The sequence below is a fragment of the Miscanthus floridulus genome, chromosome 8 (assembly GCF_019320115.1).
Source record: "Miscanthus floridulus cultivar M001 chromosome 8, ASM1932011v1, whole genome shotgun sequence".
NCBI classification, from domain to species: Eukaryota; Viridiplantae; Streptophyta; class Magnoliopsida; order Poales; family Poaceae; genus Miscanthus; species Miscanthus floridulus.
The window spans coordinates 173,937,964-173,963,760 of record NC_089587.1 but is presented as its reverse complement, the minus strand read 5'-3'; the positions used below and the strand labels follow the sequence as shown (position 1 = coordinate 173,963,760).

At 43.2% G+C, this 25,797-nt stretch overlaps 1 protein-coding gene across 2 annotated transcripts; it reads left to right on the top strand.

Annotated features, from left to right (window-relative positions):
• The first annotated feature begins 19,048 nt into the window (after positions 1-19,048).
• LOC136474050 (uncharacterized) lies at positions 19,049-24,339 on the top strand. Of its 2 annotated transcripts, none has more exons than XM_066471666.1 (8): positions 19,049-19,355; positions 20,261-20,793; positions 21,126-21,291; positions 21,374-21,424; positions 21,701-21,883; positions 22,011-22,101; positions 22,913-23,604; positions 23,693-24,338. In XM_066471666.1, the coding sequence occupies exons 2-8, from the start codon at positions 20,330-20,332 to the stop codon at positions 24,047-24,049; spliced, it is 2,004 nt and encodes a 667-aa protein (XP_066327763.1). In that variant the 5' UTR covers positions 19,049-19,355; positions 20,261-20,329; the 3' UTR covers positions 24,050-24,338. The 2 variants fall into 2 exon arrangements, with proteins under 2 accessions (XP_066327763.1, XP_066327762.1); XM_066471665.1 differs by having other exon boundaries at positions 19,104-19,242; positions 23,693-24,339.
• The last annotated feature ends 1,458 nt before the right edge of the window (positions 24,340-25,797 follow it).

Genomic DNA, 25,797 nt, shown 5'->3' with positions numbered 1-25,797 from the left:
TTTAGACATCCACCTTTCTCCGCCTCCAATCAGTCGGTCTAAAAAGAGCCGAAACCTATGATAAGAGCGTAATAAGCCTTCCTGCTCCTATAAGTAAGTATGTGCTCAGGATAATAAGCCTATGACCTAACCACCATCCATAGCAACAGATGGTCTTTAATCGACATGAACAGGGAAACAGTGTAACCAAGCTAAGCTCCGTTGGCCGTGGGACACAATCTATTACACCCACCAATACCCATACCATATCCTTGCCCTGTCTCCATTTTTCCTTTCATAATTTTATTATGAGAGTAATAATAATCCCCTATTGTGAGCAACAATAGGTTACTCACGCTACCGATGACCTAAGCATAGCATCTACTTGAACATGTACTAGTAAGACTATTAGGATAGGTATATCTATGCATGTGGTTTCTATAAAATTTCTATAACGTAAATGCACAACACACTTATATATATACGGTGAATTATAAAATAGAGGTTATACACCGAGGCTTGCCTTGTGCAGGTGCGGTGTCAGCTGAGTCAGTCAGTGGCGGCTCCAGGACCTCCTCCTATACGAGAATCTCCTTCTCGTACTCCACAACGATCTCCTCAAACTCGTGATCGCCGATGGTCACGATCTCCACCAACTCGTTCTCTACATGCATCAATGATGATGCAACACTTAGCATTTAGGCAATAATAACTCTTAAACTAAGAATACGCATACTAAGCTACTAAGCTAGCTCTAATGACTAAGAGACTAAGCTAACTATCATCTTTACCAAGCAAAGTATTGGGTTCAACTAATAAACACCTAGCTTTACAAATGAAGGATATATCTTTATTTCTACTAATGATTTAATGTATATTAAAACAAAGAGCATTTAACTACCCTAATGCTTAGTCTATTCTAAGGTTACAAAAATTACAGTGAGCACATCATAATACAATGAAGCTACTATAAAAATTAAAAAAAGCCATCACCAATTTACCATAAAAATTCCTATAATAATTAACTTAATATTATTAAGCATCCTCAAATAATTTAATAGCTCCTAGTATCAACACATATAAGTATGAACTAAATACACCAACAGATAGAGCATAATTTTAGGAACTTAACAAAATATTTTTCATAATTTTTGGACATCTACATGATTTTATATTAATTACCAAAGATCAGCTCAAAAATTAAATTAGAAAACCATTGCTAATTCCTCATGAAAAGAAAACTAAATCTCCCACGCGGCCCACGCGATGCAGCCCACGCATGCAGCGGCCCGCTTTCGTGGCCCACGCGACGCCGGCCCGCGCGCGAGACGGCTTGTGGCAAGGGAAATCCTGCGCACGCTGGCGCTTTTGCAAAATAGACCTCGCACTTCTCCTAAATTACAACTAAGTCCTAACACTATTTCTCCCTCTCTCCAACCTTCTCACTTAACCCCCTAACTTTCCTGGAATTCCCCCACGTGCACCCCGATGACTCAGCGCACGGCGGTCACCATCTCCGACCCGAGCCACCTAGGACCTACACCGGCCCACCTAATGGGTCGGTCACCATCTCCGACACGAGCAGCTATGCTAAGCAGCGGTGTGGGTGACATGTCTTGCCAGGGGAAGGCTGTAGTGGCGTGCGACCATTCACAATGGTGGTGCCACTGTTCTGGCGAGCTAGGGCAGCTACAGACCTAATTGGTTAGCGCACGAGCATCAGGAGGCTACCATTGACTAGGCCGAGGTGACGGTTAGAGAAGAGGGTGACGGAGAAGGGCTGGCCACGTGTGGCGGTGCACCACAGCGGCATGGTCACGTCAGCGATCATGGGGAGGCGGTAGTAGTTCGGCTAAGGCACGTAGGGTGGAGAGGGAGTCAAGGCGTTGCTAGTAGTGTAGGTGAGTTAGTTCAGGAGGGGCGGTAGGAGGGCTGCCCTTGACTATGGCCGAGCGTGGCCTTAATGGTACGGTGGCGGGAAAACTCCAAATTGGAGCTTGGCCTTGCACGGTTCAAGGCTAGGTGGGGTTGGGCAGCGAGAGGACATGATGTTGAAACCATGGATGCACTGAATTGAATGGAGGTGATCGCTCGCTGGGTAATTTGATGGAGTGGCTCGATGGCGGTAGCAGAGGGAGAAAGAGAAAAGGAGAGAGAGACGGGACGCGGTAGGTGGGCACGGCTCGGCCTCGCCTTGGTGGGATGCGGTCAACATGATCGTAGAGGCCCACGTGTAGGCGCTGTGAACTAGCACACGTGTCCATGATCAGGCATGGCCCATGCGACCACAGTGCCATAAATGGTAAGGCGATGGTGAGCACCAAACCAGGCCAGCAGCGGGGTAGGGGTGCAGAGGGAGGCACGTACGTGACGGTGAGGCGACAGCACCTACAGCGGCACAGAGGTGTAGAGAGAAGCATGGACATGACGGTGAGGCACCGACATCGGTAGTGGCTTTGTCGTGGCACGGGGCGGGGCAGGCGGTAGCAGTAGCTCCATGCGGCGGGGCCAACGGCAGCCAGGCCAGAGGCAGCCACAGCCACAGCCAGGTCAGAGGCAGCCATGACCGACGATGTCCACCCGGTGAGCCAGCCCGAGGACGTGTCATGCACGTGCGACCAGCCCGATGATGCCGAGCGCCCGAGCTTGGTGACCGCGTCCACCCGGCAAGCTAGCCCGAGGACGTGTTATGCACGCATTTTAAAGCACCTATAACAACTAAATGGTTGCTTCTAGACCTAAACCATCTTCAACATGCTCAAGATGGCATAGGAGGCTACCAACCCGAGCTAAAACACAACACCACCTCCTAACTCGATTTCACAAAATAAATCACCAAACATTACATTGTCTTGTTGTTTATAAGTTTGAAAATATTCTAAGTCTTTGAGCTAAACTTGATTCCAAGTCGCATTTCTAGGTTATTCGAAATGTTGGCTAGCACTGTTATTTTTCTACGGCAAGTATTTCATTTTCATCTACAAAGTTTATATTCCTAACTTTATTTAAGCGCCACATATATGTTCTATAGCATTTTTTTCAATAAAAAATAGTTTTAAACCCTACTTGATACATATGAGTTATGGAATCAACTTTCGTTTAACATTTTTATTGGTCATTTTAAGTTATAAGAAGTTTGTCTACACATTCAATCACATGCATTATCACATAAACATGATGCTCATGATAGGGTTTAGTGGTTTGTTTAGGGCATAAAACCGAGGGTGTTACACTATTTACAACCCAATACGTTGGCTTTATTTTGACAATGAGCATTTCCAGGCATTAGAGGGAGATTTCATATACCATACATAATGCCAGGAAATTATTTGTAATGCATAAGGCATTTCTAGCTCAGGATCACGTACTAAATATTGAGTTCAAAGAATTATTGATTTGCATAATATATTGTAAATAAACTATCAAATGCATTTATTGATTGCAAGTATGTGCCGGAAAGAGTGGAGTACAAGTAAAACCACTCAACTCCCAATTGTAAATAAGAGGGGGAGAAGTATGACCATAAAGCAGGATTATTCTTGCTAGCAATAGAAGGTTTCCGTCTAAAGAACTAAATGCAGGTCAACCTATGGTTGGCGACACCTTACGGGTAAATATTGGTTATTACCCAGTGGATGGATGTCATCCACAAACCTAGCTCAGAGGTGCACCTAAATGCTGATGCTAGGATATCGAAAAGCCCTAATTCTCATTTTGGGAAGTCACGATGAGTCATTCAGGGTATTTTGAGTTTTGATAGACCAAAGAATTATATGATAGAAAGGCTACATGTGTCGACACATACTTATCTGAATAAACTGTATACAACATTCCAAGTTATCCAGTTAATAGGACCATGGCAGAGTGCTTTGCTCACTCTTACTAGAACTTATTGAGTGATGTAATACATGCAGAGATAGTCTTGCTCGCCAGAAAAGAGGTGTTTTGGGCTGTGATGCCAACACCTCATGGTACCTTTACTGTGGGTACAAAAGTGTTTTCATCAAGAATGGATTGAGAACAATGTGGTGGTGAGATTAAAGCAAGACAAGTAGCACAAGGGGTTTACGCAAAGCCCAAGCATTGATTTTTAATGCAAATTATTCTCCATAGTAAGTTTTAAATTTCCAATACTATCTTTTGATTAGCAGTACAAAAGCATCTATCATTGCAATTGATAATTGAATGATGTAGTGATCACATATATATGATCACTTGATTTGGTGTTTGTGAAGCTTCCAGGAAGGAGCTCACATACCTAATCCTTATACATAAAATCACAACACATATTGTGTATTGCTTAGGTCAATATATGGCTTAAAGCAGTTAAGTCGAATTTGGTACAATCGACTTAATGTGTATTTCCTAAACTAAAGGGATACAAGATTGATTACACGTGGTGTTCATTTTGAAGTCCTTGATTGGATTTCATAGTGTTATATAATAGTCAATAATCTTGACATCATTAGTGATGAACACATATGTGGTAGAACCGTCCGAAATAACATACTTCTGGAGGCGCTCATCTTCCACTAGACACTAAGCACCTCGAAAGGGAGCTACATCAGATAGTTTCGTCGAGCACACCCCAAGGGAGAACTTGAACAATCCATGTTTTTCATCCAGAATCTAATAATGACAATGAGTTTACAATACTTAGTCTATTTCATACAACAAGAGTTCTCAGAAATATATTATTATAATACCAAGTTCAGAGTGCGGAATTTAAACAACAGAATTGAAATAAACATCTAATGATAAGTACAAGGATCCGTCTATTCCCACCAGAAGAATCCTCCACACAACAACCACTCCTCAAGCTACACCTACAACAGGGGTAAATAAACCCTGAGTACACAATGTACTAGCAAGACTTACCCGACTAGTGGGAATAATTTCCTGACTCCAAAGGATATGATAAACTTTATTGTTTGCTGAGTTTCCTTTTTACGAAAAGCATTACTAGTAGTGAATCCTTATGTATGTGTTTTATTAGTAGACCTGATTAGTTCATTAGCTAACCATTCTATGTAAGCACCTACTCTACTTTCAAGCAAGAGTTGAGCAATCAGATCAATTCATCCCCTTTCATCTTCTAGTTCTTACTATGGTGCTAGACCATAGCCAAGTCATACCATATCACATGGTGATTCATGAACCAATGTATCCTAGCTAGGTACCCGAAACACACGCCCCGCTTGTACCCTAGGCACAAGCAAGACCAACCCACCACTCTCCTGTCAAGGGGTCTAAGTCCCCATCCAAACTTAGACTCTAAGCCCCCACTCCTGAGTCCCAGACTCAGTGTGGATCTTAGACCTCTACCATCCTCGCCTCCAATCAGTCGGTCCAGAAAGAGCTGGAACCCACAACAAGAGAGCAACGACCCTTTCCGCTCCCATAAGCAAGTATGTGCTTAGGATAACAAGTCTGTGACCTGACTACCATCAACAACAATGGACGGTCCTTAACCGACATGGACAGGGAAAATAGTGTAACCAATCTATACCTCGCTGGCCATGGGACACAACCTATTACACCCACCAATACACATACCATATCCCTGCCCGGTCTCCATTTTCTTTCACCATTTTATCATGCGAGTAATAATAATAATCACCTATTGTGAGTAACGACAGGTTACTCACGCTACCGATAGCCTAAGCATAGCAGCTACTTGACCTATGCTAGTAGGACTCATAGGTAGGTTTATCTATGCATGTAGTTTCAATATAAATCCTATAACATAAATACACATCACACACACATATATATATATCCAGTGATTATTAAAAAAGGGGTTATGCACCGGGGCTTGCCTTGGGTAGGTGGGGTGTTAGCTAAGTCAGTCACCGGTGGCTCTGAGGCTTACTCTTGTATGAAAACCTCCTCCTCGTACTCCTCGATCACCTCCTCGTACTCCTGCTCTCCAGTGGTCATGAACTCCACCAACTCATTCTCTATATGCATGCCATGACGATGCAACCCTTAATATTAAGGCAACAACAATTCTTAAAATAAGAATACATCTACTAAGCCACTAAACTAGCTCTAATGGCTAAGATACTAACTACCTATCATTTCCACCAAAACAGGTATGGATTCATCTCACAGGTATTAACTTAGCAACTAAAATGTAATCTTACTCTTACTAGCAATTTAACTTATATTACAACAAGGAGCACCTAACTATCCTAGTGCTTAGCCTATTCTAGGGCTACAAAAATTACAGAGAGCACATAGTAATACAATGAAGCTACTGTAAAATTTTAAAGGCTAAAGTTACCACCATTTTACCACAAAAATTTCTACCATAATTCTCCTAACAATATTAAACATTTTCACATGGTTTAATAGCTCCTGGTATCAACATGTATATATATGAATTAAGTACACTAACAGATAGAGCATAATTTTAGGAACTTGACAAAATTTGTTTCATAATTTTTGGACACCTACATGATTTTATATGATTTACCAAAGATCAACTCAAAAATTATATTAGAAAACTATTTCAAATTCCTTATGAAAAAGAAAAAAGAATTCTCCCGCGCGGTGGCCCACGATGCAGCCCACGCGGAGACGGCCCACAACGGGGAACCCCGCGCGCGCTGACATTTTTGCAAAATAGACCTCACACTTCTCCTAAATTACAACTAAGTACTAACACTATTTTCCCCTTTCTCATAACTTCTCACTTAACCCCCCTAGCCATTCCCTAATTCACCCACGCGCACCCTCGGCAACTCTGTGCACGGCGGCGCAGCGAGCGGCGACACTGAGCGCCTACGCCAGTCCACCTAAGCGGCGGTGCAGGGTGACACGACTGGCTAGTGAAGGCTGCAACGGTGCGCGGTCATCCGTGATGGTGACGCCACTATTCTAGTGGGCTAGGGTAGCTATAGGCCTAATTGATTAGCGCGTGAGCGTTAGGAGGCTACCATGGACCAGGCTGAGGTGACAGTTGGGGTGGAAGTTGACAGAGGAAGGCTGGCCACATGCGGTCGAGCTGTGCGGTGGCACAACATGGTGGCATAGTCGCGTCCGCAATGAAGGGGAGGTGGTAGCGGTTCGACTAAGGCGCGCAAGGTGGAGAGGGAGTCCAGACGATGCTAGTGGTGTAGGTGAATTGGCTCGAGAGGGACGATGGGAGAGCTACCCACACCCACGGCCGGACGTGACCTTATCGACACGGAGGCGGGGAAACTCCAAAATTGGAGCTTGATCGAGCGCCATTCAAGGCGAGGTGGAGATGGGTAGCTAGGCAGCTGTGCGACGGAGCCAACAATGCAATGAATCAACTTGAGGTGATCTCTCCCTAATGAATTTAATGGCACGGCTTGACGATGGAAGCAGAGAAAGAGACAGGGCGCGACAGGTGGGCTTGGCTCATCCTCGCCTTGGTGGGACGCGATCGATGCGATTAGGACACCCACACATAGGCGCTATAGACAAGGCATGCACACATCCGACCGGTGTGATTCGCATGCCCGTAGTGTCTTAAATGACAAGGCGACGGTGGCTCGGCCACGTGCACGCGGCAGTGGCAGCCTCAAACTAGGCCGATAGTGGCGTAGTGTTACAGTAGACAGGCGCGGACACAATGACGATGTGACGGCAGTGGCAGCGTCACGACATGAGGCTGGTTGGCAGTGCGGTGATGCGATAGCAGCGTAGTGCGGCCATGGCAGCACCAATGGTGACAACGCGAGGTAGGGCAGCAGGTGTGGCAGAACCACCCAAAATAACTCGCTTACAGAGGCTCTTATCTTCCACCAGACACTAAGCACCCCAAGAGTGAGTTACAGCGACGGTATCCATCGGGCACACCCTAAGGGAGAACCCGAAAGATCCATATTTTTCCCAAGGATCCAATAATGAGAACGAGTTATAATACAGGTCCATTTCATACATCAGAGTTTCTTAGAAATTACATTATTACATTACCAAATGTCAGAGTGTGGAATGATAAACATTGAAATTTAAAATAAACATCTAGCGATAAGAATGAGGATCCGTCTGAGCCCACCAGATTAATCCTCTACACAAAGGTACTTCTCATGCATCACCTGCAACATGGGTAAATAAACCCTGAGTACACAATGTACTCGCAAGACTTATCCGACTAGTGGGAATAATTTCACGACTCCAAGGAATATGAGAAGCTTTATGGTTTGCTGGTTTTCTTTTAGCGGAAAGCAATACTAATAGTGAGTCTTTAGTTATGTTATTATTATCAGCCGTATTAAGTTGTTATCTATCCAGTCTATATAAGCACCTGTTCTACTTCCAAGCAAGAGTTGAGCAATCAGTTCCATTTCATTATCTTTCATGTTTCAGTTCTTACTATGGTGCAAGACCCAAAAACAAACCATACCGGATTGCCCCGCGATACGTGAATCAATGCCCCCAGCTGGGTACCCAAAAAACACATGCTCCGCTTGTACCCTAGGCACAAGCAGGACTAACCCATTACCCTCTTGTCCTAGGTATCCAGATCCCCGTCCAAACTTAGACTCCAAGCCCCCACTCCTGAGTCTCGAACTCAGTGTGGTGCAAGGACCTCCACCATCCCTAGCTCCAATCAGTCGGTTCAGAAAGAGCCGAACCCACGACAAGAGAGCAATGAGTCTTTCCCGTGCCCATACCCAAGTATGTTCTCGGGATAATAGATCTGTGACTTGCCTCGAGACTTAGGCAACGACCAGTCCTTAATTAACACAGACAGGGAAAAAGTATAACCGAGCTATGCTCTGTTGGCCGCAGGACACAACCCCTTACACCCACCAGTACCCAAACCATGTCCCTGCCCGGTCACCATTTTCCTTTCCACCATTTTATCATGAGTGATCATATTTATCACCTATTTGCGAGTAACGGCAGGTTACTCACGCTACCGATATCCTGAGCATAGCAACTACTCGACATATACTAGTAGGACTCATGGGTAGATATATTTATGCACGTAGTTTTCATAAAATGCCTATAACTTAAATGCACATCACACACACACACACACACACACACACACACACACACACACATATATATATATATATATATATATATATATATATATATATATTCATTGATCATAAAATAGGGGTTATACACCGAGGCTTGCCTTGGGCAGGCGACGGGTCAGCAAAGTCAGCTCCAAAAGGCTCCGGGGCTCCCTCCTATACGAGGATTTCCTTCTTGTACTCCTTGACGACTTCCTCGTACTCCTGTTCATCGACGAGCACGAACTCTACCAACTCATGATCTATATACATGAAATGATGATGCAAAACTTAGTAATATAGCAACAACTCTTAAAATAAAAGTATATCTATCTACTACTAAGCTGGTGCTATCGACCACGGTACTAAGCTATCTGTTGTTACCGATAACAAGTATGAAGTATGGCATTCATTATTATAGCAACTACAGGTATTCTTACTCCTAATGCTGATTTACGCTATATATGATAAAGCAAGGATAATAGCTACTCTATTTATCAACTTACTCTAGGGCTATAAAATTTACCGCAAGTATATAATAATCTAGTGAGCCTACTGAAAAATTTTCATAGCCATAGCTAACAACAATTTACCACAAAAATTCCTACAATTATTAATCTACATAATGCTAAGCTCTTTAGTTTGAATTTATGAACCTACCATTGTCATAGCTAACTGTAATCTGACTATACTAACAGGTGGATGGTATTTTTGTGAACCTAACAAAATTAGTTTCACTATTTTTGGACAACTACACAATTTACTATAATTTATCAAAGTTCAGCTAGAAATCCTATTGAATAAACGTTTGTAATTCACTGGATAATTGAAAAATGAATTCTATCACGCGGCCCGTGAGCGACGGCTCGGCCCACCCCGACGCCTCGACCGCGTGCATGCGCAGCAACCGGCGTGGCCCACTCAGCGAAGCGCGACACGGCCCACAATACGCAGCCCACAGCAAAGCCCACGCGCGGATGGCGCTTTACCGAAGAAGCCCCCGTTCTTTACCCTATTCGCGAAACTAACACGAGCACTATTTAAAACGAGTCATTGGCTTTGCATCTAGGATCCTACTTCTATTCGAATTCACATTTTATGAAGCCCCTGGCTAGACTAATAGGGGCCGCGGCCTCACCAGCCAAATGCCGACAAGCATAGACCTCTTTGGCACTCACTAGCACCCCCATGAGCTTCTACGTGCCACGCGTAATGGTTTGAGGTAACAAACGCCAAAAATGGCGCACCACGTAGGTGTGGCCACCTGCCGAGGTGGGGTCTGGCCGTGGTAGCCCGACGCCGGCGAAACCACCTAATCGTACGCCTCTACTGCTACTCGGTGACCATCTATAGGCTAAGAGTAACCACCTTGAAGCCCTAATTGAATCACTGATGCACCCAACCGAGCTAGCCATAGGAACGACATCTAAGCCAGCTCGCCGGTGGCCGCCCTCGCGCTCTGGTGAGCCTCGACCCCAATTGACTCACCTAGCTATCCTAGGAGTAGGAAGGCCTTACCAGCAACGTGTAGGATGGCTTGGACGTGATCACGGGGCACGGCAAGGCGACTGGCCACGTATGCGCGGTCGCTCTGGTTCCCGACGAGAGCAGCGACGACGTTCCCGATGACCCGCAGCTCCGCTAGTGAAACCACTACATGAGCGAGGTTACCAAGTCAATCACTGCGTAATGCATAGCCTAATTGAAACAGCAAAGCACAACACAACGCTTAGGCCGTGCGCCCGCTCTGGCGGCCATGGCGGACCGCCGTGAGGGGAACGCCCCGCCTCACCTCACTGTAGGCTGAACGAACATCGGGACGACTCCAATCAAAAGCTAACTATCCGAGCTCGAAGTATGCACGGTTAATTGGAAAATGGTGGAGTATGAGAGGCCAATTGCAGGGGCGGTGCCTATGGACTTATGGCGGCCGGCGATGGCAAAAATTCAACTTGACACCCCTCCCTTGTACCACCGCAACAATGGCTGGTTAGGCATGAAGTTGTCCTTCCACTAGACCACCAAACATGCTCGGTACACGAAAAGGGGGCCAGCGCATTGGTTGACTTTGGCGTGGCTCGACCGGTCAACGACCTTCCAGGCGACGTGACTAGAACTTTTGGCATGGCCTCATGCGTAAGCATGAGAACGAGGCAAGCAGGGCAAGCCCACACGCGTGCACAGCCGATGTCAAAGGGAGTAGTAGCTGGACGGCTGTGCCGGACGGTGCGCAGTGTGAGCGATGTGATGCGACGCGACGGCAAGCAGCAGCTTCAGGCGGACGCGATGGAAAGGGGTAGAGCAAGCAGGCATGGCCGGGCCAGCGTGTGCATGTCGTGTGCCAGAGCACGGCAGCAGGAGACCTTGCCCGACAGCGTAGAGCCAACGCGCGGGTGTACACGTGTAGGTGCAACGGCGACCGGTGTGGCAATGCCAAGAGCCGGGCGATGACCGTGCCCTAGGGGCTGGCATTGCTCAACTCGTGACTTGCATGCTTTTTAAAGCCATTCAACAACCCAAACCCAATGATTCAAGAGTCAAACCAGCTATTCTACACTCAAGAGGGTACCTAGGGCTATCGAACTAAGACAAAGCATCTTGCCACTTCTTAACCCGATCGTTCTACAAAAATTGCCGAACGTAGCTTCGTCAACGCATTGTCCAACATGGGAAATTTTGGCTAAGTCCTAACGATTACACGTCGGATGCGATTTTCAAGTTACCCGATACACTAGCTAGCGAACCCCATCCTCAACCGCATGTATTTTATCGTTGCCTACGAAGTTCGTACTACAAACTTTATCAAAGTTCGTATAACCGTTCTATAGCATTTTTGTTCGATAAAAAATCACTTAGAATACTAAACAATATAAAGCGACATGAAATGTAACATTTGTTTCTTGTTTCGGATGAACGTTTCAAATGCGTACGTTGATTTATACCCTATATTACACCCATGTACAAATAAGTATGATGCTCATGTAGTGTTTTAGCAAAAACTGTACAATATAACACCGAGAGTGTTATAGCAGGGCGCGGGGCTAGCGGCTCGCTATGGCTAGCCTCGGCCAAGTCCAGATGGCCCAAGCAACCCAGCGTGGCAGCATGGGAAGACTACACGGGACGCGGTCATGTGCGCGATGCAGGATGGCCACGTGGTGACCGCGCGTGCGGCGCCAACCATCCTGAGACTGCGACTTGCACGAATTTTAAAGTGTCCAAAACGACTAAACGGTTGCTCTAGAAGCCAAACCATCTTCACTATGCTCAGGAGGGCATATAAGACTACCAAATCGAGCTATAACACTATACCACCACATAACCCAATCTCTCAAAATAATTTGCTAAACATAGCAATGTCTAGCTATTGACAACTTAGAAATTTTCTAAGTTTTGAGCTGAATTTGATTTCAACTTGCGATTTCTAAGCTAGTGGAAATATTAGCTAGTAATATCATTTTTCGATAGCAAGTATTTCATTGTCATCTACAAAGTTTGTACTTTAAACTTTATTTAAGTATCACACACATGTTCTATAGTATTTTTGCTTAATAAAAATTGGTTTTAAACCCTACTTGATATGCATGAACTATCGAATCAACTTTTGTTTAGCATTTTTATTGATCATTTTGAGTTACAGAAATTAATCTACACACTTTATCACATGCATTAACACATAAACATGATGCTCATGATATGTTTTAATAATTGATTTAGGGTGTAACACCAAGGGTGTTACAACATATTAATAGCACGTTGTAATCGAAAGATGGAGTTTGAGATGGAAGATACGGACTAAACCAAAATTTTATTTTGTGTTTATGATCCAAGCATCTTCTCTTAGGATTTTGTACAAAAGCTATCTATATCCAGATCATATTGAGTGATTCAATATGAAGGTATCCTATGGTTGCTCTACCTCATGATAGAGGAAGATTGTTTTATGCCATAGTGACTGAGATGAGATATTGGGACATGTGGTCCACTATCTCTGTGCTATTTATGCGCTAATAAATCTTGCAAAAGTTCCTGGTCAGATATTATTTTTTCAATGATTTGCTATCTAGTAGCAGCGCTACTCCTACCAAATGTTGGTCGATTGAAGTTAAGAATATCTTTTGATATCTTAATAGCACAAGTGATCTGGGTATGTTTGTTTGGAAGAACCCAAGATCCGGTTGGATATAATGATTCTGGTTATCTATAAGATCCCTAAATTTTAGATCATTGAAATAGGCTTTACATGGATATGGAAAGACCATTTTGTGATAGTCTTCAAATAGACATTTAATGGTCAATTCCATTAATGATTCTAACATTGTATTGTACAAAGCTTCACATGAATGTGTATAGCTTGACAGAATGATATATCACATACTGAAGTTATGTGGTGTTGATTTTATGAATCAATGGTCATTATCTATAAAGGTAATGCAACTTGTGTTGTGTAGATGAAGACAAGTTATATTTAATGCAATATTTTGCACTAAGATGGTTTTATTTCATAGGTAATATGGGCATTAGAACATTTGCAAACTAAGTCTTGTGATAATCTCACAAAACTAAGTCTTGTGATAATCTCACAAGAGATATTCATAAAGTCTATCATACTCCACATTTCTTATGTGTTGAGTGCATTGGTATGAATTTACTTCGAGGTTTGCAAGGTAATATGGGCATTAGAATATTTGTAAACTAAGTCTTGTGATAATCTCGCAAGAGATATTCATAAAGTCTACCATACTCCACATTTCTTATGTGTTGAGTGCATTGGTATGAATTTACTTCGAGGTTTGCTAGTATCAGGGGAAGAGTCTCTCTGATTAATAACTTGTTACAAAAATCATATTACACTCTTTTCTTTGTATGAGTTTTTCCTTTTTGGGTTTCTCATATAAAGTTTTTAATGAGGGAATATCAACACAAGGTTATGTCATATCATCCATTTTTCCCACAAGGGTTTTTTGATGGACGATATTGGGACATAAGATGCATTGTACTCTTTTCTTTGTGTGAGTTTTTCATTTATGGTTTCTCATATAAAGTTTTTGATGAGGCAATGTCAACATAAAGTTATATGCTTATCATCTAGTTTTCCCCACCGGATTTTTTGGAAGATGATATTTGACGCATATTGACCATATGGTCAAACTGTTTCTAGACTAAGGCTTTTGGTTTATCTCAAAGGGTCTAATAACACTGGTGATTGTATATCATGGTGTTTCTCCTTATTTTTCCCATCATGTTTTAAGGAGTTTTGCCTGGTATACCGGTATTACTTTGGTTTTTTCCACATGGTTTTTCAAAGATTCATAAAGATGCATAATAGATGAATAGTAAAAGACTATAAGGAGTTAATTGATCAAGGGGGAATGTTGAAAATTATTATTTAGTGCTCAATTAGGGATTAATCCAGGGGGTGTCTTTTCACCCCCTCTCTCTCTTTCACACTTGTAACCGTCCACATGGGCTCTGTATATATATGTACGCATTGTTCATTGGAATACAACAGAGACCATTTGCATCGCTCCCTTCTCTCTCGTTCTCTACTTTTCTAACAGTAAAGTTCGTTGAATCATCGATTGGCTGGGACAATTTATTTAGGACTCCCTCCTTTCCAAAAAGATCCAATTCTAGATTAGTGATATATTAAAGCACAATTGAGTTTGACCAAATTTATTTTCTCTAAAAATATTACTCCCTCCTTTTCAAATATAAGATGTATTATTTTTTTATACATTATAAATAGCGATAGTCATCTTCGATTATTTGCTACATTCGTATATTTTCTATTAGATATATGGTATATCTAAGTTCACAGTAAAAATTATATCTAGAAAAGTTAAATCGTCTATAATTTAATAATTTAAAATGAAGGAAGTACTAAATAGGTATCATTTTATTTGTCATGAGAAATATTTTCATAATATACTTATTTAATATTTTTTACCTACCGTTGAACTTTAGGCACTTTAACAAGAATGCATGTAGAATATTTGTATTTTTTTAGAATGGAGGTAATAAAAACTATCCCTTTTTTCAACAAATAGCACTTTCAATTTCATAATGCATAACTTAATTGCATTCTGTACGAGTGTGATTTCAAAGACATTTTTTTCTTATTTGATCCAAAAATTTAGGAGACGAAACTGTCAAAAGTCACATCATTTTTTTTTTATAAAGTCACACCAACCGGTAGAAGTACAAAACTTAGAATTGTAGTTAGCAGCACTCACACCATTTGGTAGATATACAAAACTAAAAATTGAAGTTAGCAGCCCCCAGATGTTAGGTTCTGTTTAACATAGTTGTAGGAAACTGTACGCCTGCCACCCGCGCGCAATGACCTTTGCTACTTTCCTAGAGCTGACAGATATTTGTGTCTCTCCATGAGCTCTGATGGAGGGGCATTGTACAAGTTGAGAATGTCTCTTTTAGCACACCTGTTTGTGATGGTTTTCGCGATGTACTCTGATGAAAACAAGCTACCAACTCAGATAATATAGGCCACCACAACGGTTTGGTTGCGTCCTCAAACGTGAACTTACATCGCAACAGCAAGCAGTAATGAAGAAAATAAGTGCTCCCGTGAACCAAAAGCAAATTCTTCCCACTCAGCTTGCGGCTCCCTCCGACAATGAGATTTTGATACCTTCTAAATTTCAGTGCACGAGAAGCACACATTGCATGAACAAAATGCCTGAACTATGAGGAAATAAGTTCACTTCATCTGTTTCTATACCTAATATTAAAGAGACAAAATTTCTCTTCATTTTTTATCCACCTCCTCTTAATTACCCAGATAGCATAGTGAAAGGTCCTAATATGGCTAGAGAGGATGAATAGCCTATTTAAAAATCTACAAACCAACTAGAGCAATTTGATTAGCATAATAAATAGTGAAATACAAACTGTTCTAACTCTACAAGGGTTGCAAGCCACATATCCAACAATTCTAGTTGCTATGATCACTAAACACATAATTTGTTATGTCACTATTTACTAAGAGCTCTCATACTTGCTACACTAAAGAGCTCCACTAGATGAACTTAAACTACAAAGCAAGCTCTCAATTCTAGCTACACTAAAGAACTTGTTACAACTAGTTTGCAAGAATATAAATGAGTGGGTAGGGTGATTATACCGCCGTGTAGAGGAGTGAACCAATCACAAGATGAATACTAAAGCAATCACCGGGAGAATACCAAAGGGCAAGAGACAACCAGTTTTTCTCCCGAGGTTCACGTGCTTGCCGGCACGCTAGTCCCCGTTGTGTCGACCAACACTTAGTGATTCGGCGGCTAAGAGGTGTTGCACGAACCTCGTCCACACAATTGGACAACACAAGAACCTACCCACAAGTGAGGTAACTCAATGACACAAGCAATCCACTAGAGTTACCTTCCGGCGCTCCGCCGGGGAAGGCACAAAAGCCATCACAATCACCGCGATCGGAGCCATAGACAATCACCAACATCCGCTCAATGATCCTCACTGCTCCAAGCCGTCTATGTGGCGGCAACCACCAAGAGAAACAAGTGAATCCCGCGGCGAAACACGAATACCAAGTGCCTCTAGATGCAATCACTCAAGCAATGCACTTGGATTCTCTTCCAATCTCACAAAGATGTTGGATCAATGATGGAGATGAGTAAGATGGCTTTGGCTAAGCTCATAAGGTTGCTATATCAATGCAAATGGCCAAGAGGGTGAGCTTGAGCCGGCCATGGGGCTTAAATAGAAGCCTCCACGAAATAGAGCCATTGACTCCTCAGTCCACTGAAAAACGGGGTGACCGGACGCGCAGGTCAGATCGATTGGACATTGGACCCCAGCGTTCGGTCGCGTGATGCACGCCACATGGCCCCTGCTTCAAATGCTGATCGCCCGATCTCAACGGTCATCAGTGCACTTAAGTTGTGACCGAACGTGCTGCTCAAAGTGACCGGACGCACCAACACCAGCGTCCGGTCGTTTCCAGTAAGGTTCCACTCGCGTCCGTACACGTCCGGTCGATCACGACCGGACGCAGGACCGTAGCGTCCGGTCACTTCCAGTAAGCTTCCAGAGGTGGAAATTCACGACCGGACATGTCCGGTCACGCCTGACCGGACTCGCCCAGCGTCCGATTACTCACAGTCTTCTCAGTGCGCTGCCACGTCAGCGGGATCAGACGCAGCCAGCTAGCGTCCGGTCACGAAGTGACCCAACGTCCGGTTGAAGACCGACGCCAGCATCTTCACTACTACCACTGACCGGACGCTCCGGTCCAATTGAGTCCAGCGTCCGGTGCACTCTATGAAACCCTATCTTTTCTATACAGGGCGACGGTGGCACCGTCGGACTGTCCACACTCTACGGGCGAACACTTCGCCGGTGAAGTTTCTTACCCTTGCTCCCAAGTGCTAAACACAATGTGTATCACCTTTGTGCATGTGTGTTAGCATATTTTCACAAACATTTTCAAGGTGTTAGCATTCCACTAGATCCTAAATGCATATACAATGAGTTAGAGAATCTAGTGGCACTTTGATAACCGTATTTTGATACGAGTTTTACCCCTCTTAGTAGTACGGCTTTTGAACCTAAATAGGATCACACTCGCTAAGTGTTTTGATCACCAAAACAAAATGGCTCCTACCACTTATATCTTTGCCTTGAGCCTTTTATTTTTCTTTATCCTTTTCCAAGTCCAAACATGTGATCATCGTCATGTCATCGCCATCATCATGTTACGATCTTCATTTGTTTCACCACTTGGAATGTGTCACTTATCTCATAATCACTTTGATAAACTAGGTTAGCACTTAGGGTTTCATCAATTCACCAAAATCAAACTAGAGCTTTCACAATATTACCCAATATTTCCAGAGCCCAATAGAACATCAACCTTTAAGCCGACTATGTGTACGTGGCCCAGCAACTAGCCAACTCCCCTCTAGTACGGCAGTACTCCACGTCTCTACCCCCGACACCCCCAATTCCTCGAGATCGAGCGGCTTGCGACTGAGCACGAGCTGCCCCCAAATCCCAAACCCCACGGAACCCTAGCGACCACCGAGTTGCCGTCGTCGCCCTCACGCTGTCGCGCGATCGAGCCGACGACGCAAGCCTGAGCCCTAGCGACTGCCGAGTCGCCGACGCCCGACGCTGCCCCACGCGGTCAAGCTCCGACACCCCGATGCTGCCGACGCGACCGTCGACGTGAGAGCCCCGACCCCTGACGCCCCAACGGCCGACCTCAATAGTCAGCAGTCTGAATATCGGGTAGTTCAGGAATACCCAAACCCGAACCTGAATTATCGGGTAGTCTTTTTTCAGAGCTAAATTTGGGTAACATTTTTTATTACCCGAGCTACCCGACCCGAAAAATTCGGGTAAGAGCAAGTACAACAATTGGCTTATAGCCAAGCTAATCAATATTTTTGCCGACGAGGAAGAGAGAAGGAATGAAAGAGGAGAGAGTTTGGCTCTCATGCAAGCAACAAGCTAGGCACAGAAACATAAGCAATAGTGGGTCCCAAACTCTTAGTAGAGATGTAAGGAGGAATAGGAAAGAGAATGAAAATAAAAATATTTAATAAAAAAAAATTATAGACAAATAGAAGACTAACTATTATATAGCTCGACTCTTATAACTTAACTTATAGCTAAGGATTTGCCTATTGCTCTAAACCGAACGGCCAGGGCTAATCCCAATGTGCTACCGCTAGCGCGTAAAAACTTTTTGGCCCTCGAGCAAAAGTAGCAAAAAGCACGAACAAACTTCTTATTTGACTGTCTGTCTTATTTAAAATTTTTATATAAATATCATCTATTTTGTTATGACTTATTTTATTATTAGAGATACTTTAATAATAATTTATTTATTTTCTAATTAATATAAATTTTTTAAATAAGACGAATGGTTAAACAAGATTTAAAATAAAAAAATAATCACTTGTTTTGGGACAAAGTAAGTATAAAAAACAAAGAAAAGAACACAGGACAAAAGCCCAGCAAAAATATTCGACAAGAAATCTATTTGTGGCCACACCCCACCCCACCAGCGGCCACCAGGCCACCACTTCGCCATCGCCACGGCTCCACCGCTCCCCGTCTCGGCTTTTGCTTGCTTGCTTGCTTCCTTCCTCCTTCCCTCCCGTCAGGCTCGGCAGATTGCGCCCGGGCGCACCGAATCTCCAGACGAGATCGCCCCCGCATCTGACGCCGCCGGCGCCGGAGCCCACCGCGACCGCGGGCCTCCGCCTCCGATCTAGAGGTGCGACTCCTTTCCGAGATTCGGCGAGCTTCAGCGGCAAGGAACGAGGGACATTGGGAGTGGTTAGATTGGCTTGTCTGGGAGGGATCGGAGCCGGACCTGCATTTTGCGTGGTAAGTGGGAATCGTTTCAGTTGTCCGTGTGAATGCGCGCGGGATCGCGGTGATCTGCGCCTCGCGCTCCAGATGTGCGGTGAAATTTTAGTTGGTTTTTAGTATTGCTCTAGTCTAGCTCGGGAGCACGAACATCGGGTTATCTGGATTCCTTGGTTTTGGTGTATCTTTGAGCAAGCATCCAGCGATTCCCTCGAGATCGCCTGATATTAGCCCGATAATACAGATGCGTGGGCTCCATGTGACCCTAGCTTAGCAGTAGCTGCATCTGATTCGCTATTTCGGCTTATCTAGGTGACGAGCCAGATTTCTCGTTAAGAATGCGGGCATTAGTGCTTATTCAAACAATAGGCGTGGTGTTACAATCATCAGAACGGCGCAGAATCCTTATCAGGTGATTGTCTACTTGTATAGGGTGTGGAAGATGGATTTGAACGGCATTGCTATAACATAGTATATAATTTTGGTCCTCGCACCTTGATAGTGCTTCATGCAGACAACTGAAGGGGGACATCATTCCTACACATGGGATGATGGGAATGAAGTTTAGTTTCATTTAATTTCATACAATATATAGTTTTGAGAGGGGAAAAACAAGTAAAATTAGCTTTAGAATATCAAGTCTGTGACTTATTTTTTATCTGTAGGGTTCTGAGATAGTATGTCGTTTGATCTGGTACTAATGGGCTCATATAGTAACATTCCTTGCATATTTTCTCAGTGACCTCCATGGGGAGAAACATCGTTTGCATTTCATGAGTTCAGACTTGTTTCTTTCTTCGGATAATTTATCATGACTGCAAAACTGTTTCAATGGTTATTCCATTCACCTTTTATACATGTCTGCTTGCATGTTATGTGGCTGCTTATCAAAGTATTATACTGTTGCCCTTTGGTTGACACAGAAACATTTGGAGAACCATACCCAACAAAATAAGCACCGGTATTTCATCCTTTGTCTCGGTATTCCAATAATGTGGAAACTCAATCCCTTTGGGGGTAAAGCACAGAGTGGGCTGGATGGTCGCACTATTGATGTTGGAAGTGTGAAGATCACAGTACGCAATGCCATTGCACAAGGAGGTTTCTCTTGTGTATATTTGGCATGCGACACAGTACATCCATCAAAGATGTACGCATTGAAGCACATTATTTGCAATGACTCAGAATCGCTTGATCTTGTCATGAAGGAGATCCAGGTTATGAACCTCCTCAAAGGGCATCCGAATGTGGTCACACTTGTTGCCCATGATGTTTTTGACATGGGCCGTACAAAGGAGGCACTTCTTGTAATGGAGTTCTGTGAGAAGTCCTTGGTGAGTGCAATGGAGAGCAGAGGTAGTGGTTACTATGAGGAGAAGAAGGTGCTCTTAATTTTTAGAGATGTCTGCAATGCTGTCTTTGCCATGCATGGACAATCACCGCCAATTGCACATAGGTATGGTAGTGTTTATGCTGTTCTGTTTCATTATTCAGTTAGGGTTTTTCAAATTAATTGGCAATTACTGGTAAATAGAAAGTGATTATTGTTTTCTTTCGTGTACTATATTTGAATCCAGCTAATATTCTGAGTTGGGTTGAAATTTCTATACCTTGTAGCTGGAACTGTGGGAGGGCAAATACTGTCTGTAAACAGTTATTTCTCGTACCAGTGTGTCATATTAGGTGTGAGGGGCTAGTTTGCAGTTCCTAAAACAAGTTATGAAGTAATAAGTATGTATCAACTATGAGCAAATATATCTTATGTTCAACCTTTTTGCCATATTGTAGGGATCTGAAAGCTGAAAATGTTCTTCTTGGATTGGACGGTGCATGGAAAATATGTGATTTTGGAAGCACATCAACTAATCATAAATGCTTTAACAAACCAGAAGAGATGGGCATTGAGGAAGATGTCATCAGGAAGCATACAACCCCAGCCTACAGGGCCCCAGAGGTAAAAGAACAGATGTCTGCACTGTGGATTTAAAATAAAATAACCTTGTACAGACTCCAATGATTTCATGATGGCTTTTCAGATGTGGGATCTCTACAGAAGAGAAGTTATTAGCGAAAAAGTTGACATTTGGGTAAGTGCAAAGCATATGAACATGAGCATATGGCCTTTAGGATACATGTCTCTGAATCTTAAGCAAACCTTTGCATATCATGTGCTATGTTCTTCATTTAATTATCAGAGAGGCAAATTAAGTTCGTAAAAAGTTTAAAGGCATATGTTTTTCATGTTAATGGATGATTGCTAATAATGATCTGGCTCCAGTATCACATTGTATTTAACATTAATCATTGGGCTATTCGTGAAGAGTGAAGTAATTTGTAACCTTTTTTTTACCTACCACTGGCAGGCCTTGGGGTGCCTTCTATATAGAATATGCTACTTCAAGTCTGCATTTGATGGAGAATCCAAGCTGCAGGTACTCAATGGCAATTATCGTATCCCTGAGCAACCCAAGTATAGCGCTGCTGTCACAGGGTTGATCAAAGATATGCTGGAAGCCTCTCCAAATGCCAGACCAGACATCACGCAGGCAAGAGCTTTGATTGATTGGCCATTCATCTCCATGATACTAGGTTAGTCATAGACTGTTGCATGTAGCCCTAGGAATCAGATAAATTGTTTTCTTTGGCTTATGCTATATGCTGTATATTTGACAGGTCTGGTTTCGTGCTAATGAGCTACTGCCGCTTGAGTTACAGAAAAGGTTACCCGATGGACCTTCACCAGCCGTTTCCTTGCAAGATGAAGGTGAGGTGCTAGAAGAAATTTTATCTGTACAAGTATGGCACTTTATTGATCACGTGGGGTTGCCATTGATTCACAGTACTTCCTGAAATGCTTTTTAGATCGTATGGGGCCAAATCTTTACTGATGATATTTTATTTCTCTTGTTTGTCAATTGAAAAGTCGGCCCTTGACGACAGAAAAGGTGTGTGTGTGGGTGGGTGGGTTATGCCGCTGGATTCGGGGAGAACCTAACATTACCTAGTGACATAAATACCTAGTTATACAACAATTTGACATGTACCAATAGAAATTGGTGCATCTTTGATAGATAAATGCAGTAGGGTTTGATGCTATGCATTGTGTTCATTTTCCTGGGTTAGTGGGCTTTGACAAGAATTCTTTGTGTATTTTGATTATTTGTTTCTTTATTATCCTATTTAAATATTTGTTGTCTCTGTGGACTGGCCTCCAATTTTGATAATTACAACTAATATACTCTAACACCATCATGGAATATCCCCTTTTAGGGCCTGTTTGGAACACGGGATTTTTTCCCTGTTCCTGCGTTTTTTCTATGAAAAAAATTGAACTGATTCCTGTCAAATTCCTATGAAAATCGCCACCATCCTACCATCCTTCCCTTCTTCTGTCATGTCTCTATTCTGCATGCAGCGTTCTGTAAGGATCATTTAAATATTTTAGCCTGATTTACATTCCATATGTTCTCTGCAAGCAATGTGTAATTGATGAATGAGGTCATTTTACTGATGTGTTTTTGGACATCACTGTCCAAATGATGTCTGTTTGCTGATCATCTTTTTTTCTTGTGTAGGTGCTCATAAAAGAACACCTGTGATGCCTAGAAGGAACCCTCCTCCACCTCCAAGAGAGCAATCTAATAGTTCTTTATCGCATGGAAGCTCAAAGGCAGGAGATGCACCTTTTGGTGCATTTTGGGCGACACAGCACGCACAAGGTGCTCAAGCTGCAGATAATAGGAACCCTTTGTTTGACGAGGAGCCAATTAAGACATCACTGTCATCAAAGCAGAACCAAAGCTGGGTGGACACCAGCATCAGTATCCCTGGCGATAGACACGGTCATTCTGGTCAGATGTCACGAACAAGTAAAGCACAAAGTAACTCCTTGTCCAATAATGGTTTCAGAGGTCTATCTGACACGGAGATACAAAATTCTGGGAAAATTAAAGCACAACCACCTCAACCCAAGCCAAAATGCGCGAAGGATCCATTCAACAGCTTTGTTGCAGATTTTGACATTCACAATCTCAACATTGCCGTTGGTAAGGCATCCGAACTTGAACTTGAAGTGTCCAGTCTGAAGGAGCAGTTGAAGAAAACCACATTAGAAAAGGCTGAGATGACAGCCAAGTATGAAAAGTTATCTGCAATCTGCCGATCACAGCGTCAGGAGATCCAAGAGCTGAAGCGCACTCTTGCTAAGGCAACGCCTCCCTCAAACAAAGTCAGCTCAAGGACACAAGAGTCTGGATCTCAGTCTCAGGTGATTGACCTGCACCAATGTCTAATGCACCATTTTTCACTCTCCTTGAGTTTATTAACATCTTACATAAGATCTATAATCCATGCAGCGAAAGGAAAAGATCCAAGGAACTGTGTGGGAGCTTGAACAAGGGATGCTTGCTAGCAACTCCTCATCAGCCAGTTCTGATGCCAAAACATGGCAGGTTTTCCCTGACACAAAGACTCAGGCCCGACCAAAGGTCGATCATGCAACTAATGGGAGCCAAAACATAACCAAGAACACAACATCAGGTGCTTCCCCCGATGCGTGGGGTTTTGGTTCTGATAATTTCAGAACATCAGCAGCAGCAGTAAGCGCTGCTACACAGATCAACAGGGCCGCTGCCCAAGGGAGCTCATCCCAAAGATTTAATGCTGGTGTGGCCAAGAAGGTAGAGCAGCCATCTGGATGGGCTGGTTTTTAACTTCACGTCGTGCGTTAACCATCATTCTGGTCAAAATTTGCAATCTGCCCTACGCAGCTGCTGTTCATCATTTTGGTTGAGCCAACTTAGACAATTGATTCATGGGATCACTTGAAATTACCCGTTAATAATAAGTAAATATATATTGACAGTATTGTGCGTATTTTTCTGTGTATGATTATATGAACATGTAACGGCTGAGTGTAACGTCTAACTGCCCTAGCAGTACCAACGCCAAGATATATCGTCTCATGACTAAAAGGCTTCAGCCTTCTGAGCTCAAAACGAGAGCTAGTCGTATTCCATTTTGACCATAGCATTATCGTTGACACCCAGTTTTATTTCTTGAAATTGAAAACAATCTTTCTTTGCTCACACAACGTTTGAAAACCGGATAAAGTTAGTCTTCTAGCAGATTAAAAATATCTTTTCATTCACTGAATTCAGAAAGATAAAAATCTTGTTAATATCTAAAAAAATATAATTAGTTAATTTTAAATTATAGTAAGAAATAAAACTTAAACCATTGATACCCTATATGGAGTAATTTAGATTTTATTTGTTGTTGTTTTATCCTCATAGTCATGTACTCATGTCCTACTTATTTAAGTTGTTATTATTTTGTGTTTCATTAGGAGCGGGAACAAAAAATGGGATCCAAATAACTTCAAATAGAAAAAAATAAAACAGATTATAATATTGGCAATGACTTCATATTTTTCTAATTTATAAATGAATTAACTATAAATCTTTAGAGTCTAAATCAGTTTTTTATTATTTCTAGAAAATAGCATATCACATTTAAAAATAACTGTTAGAAGGCTATATCTTTGGTTTTGACATTTTAATTATAAAATAAAAGTATTTTTTTTAGTTCGAATAGCTAAAGATATATTTATTTTTTATTTTCCTTATGGAAGAGATGTAACTATCCGACAAACATTAGACATAAATTTGAAAAGGAATCGTAGAGGCCATGACAAAAAAAAAACTTGCGTTGAATTTTTTTTTCGCAAAAAGACTTGTGTTGATGCTATGTGCCTGACTGCCTGTGCAATCCTTGACACGTGGGCTGATTAGGCGATCAGCCTTCAATCCTGCACCGTGGAAAAACTAGGAGAAAGCCTTTCGTCTCTCGTTTCTGCATTTGTTTGTGGGAGCGTGACGCCACTATGGGTCTCGCAGGAGGCCAACTGGCCCATCTAAAGATGGACTTCTCACGCTACGGAGCAGCCGAGCAACATAACAAAGCAAGAACACCCGAACGCAGCGTTTGCTCCCACATTAGTACCACACTACTTACTGAATGCCGGGCTAACCAGCTTAAAGAGCCGCTTCTCAGCGCGCGCGTCGGGGCGGGAGTTTACTTGAGCACAATGACAAAGCCGGCCCACCGAGAAGCAGGCATGTGGTTCCCGGGCCCCTGGACGTCTGAGCCTCTGACCTGTTGAAGAGGCCCTTTAGCCGGCCGGGGGTCGTCGAAGGCATTTGGGCCGTTGTTGTTGAGGAGGCAGACCAAGACCACATCAGAGGAACTGAGGAAGAGTTGGCGCGCGCGCGCACGTTGTTGGGCCTTCGCCCGAGGATTGTCGGCGGGTCGTCGCTGTGGTAAAGTTGTTCGACGGGGTGGCGCATTGGCCCGGGGGGGAGGCCGGCAATCGCCGGCGGGGGTAAATGGGTCGGCGGGGGGTCGAAGCCCCTGATCTCGCCGAGCTGGGGCTTCCACGGAGTCAGGGCGCGCCAGGCTG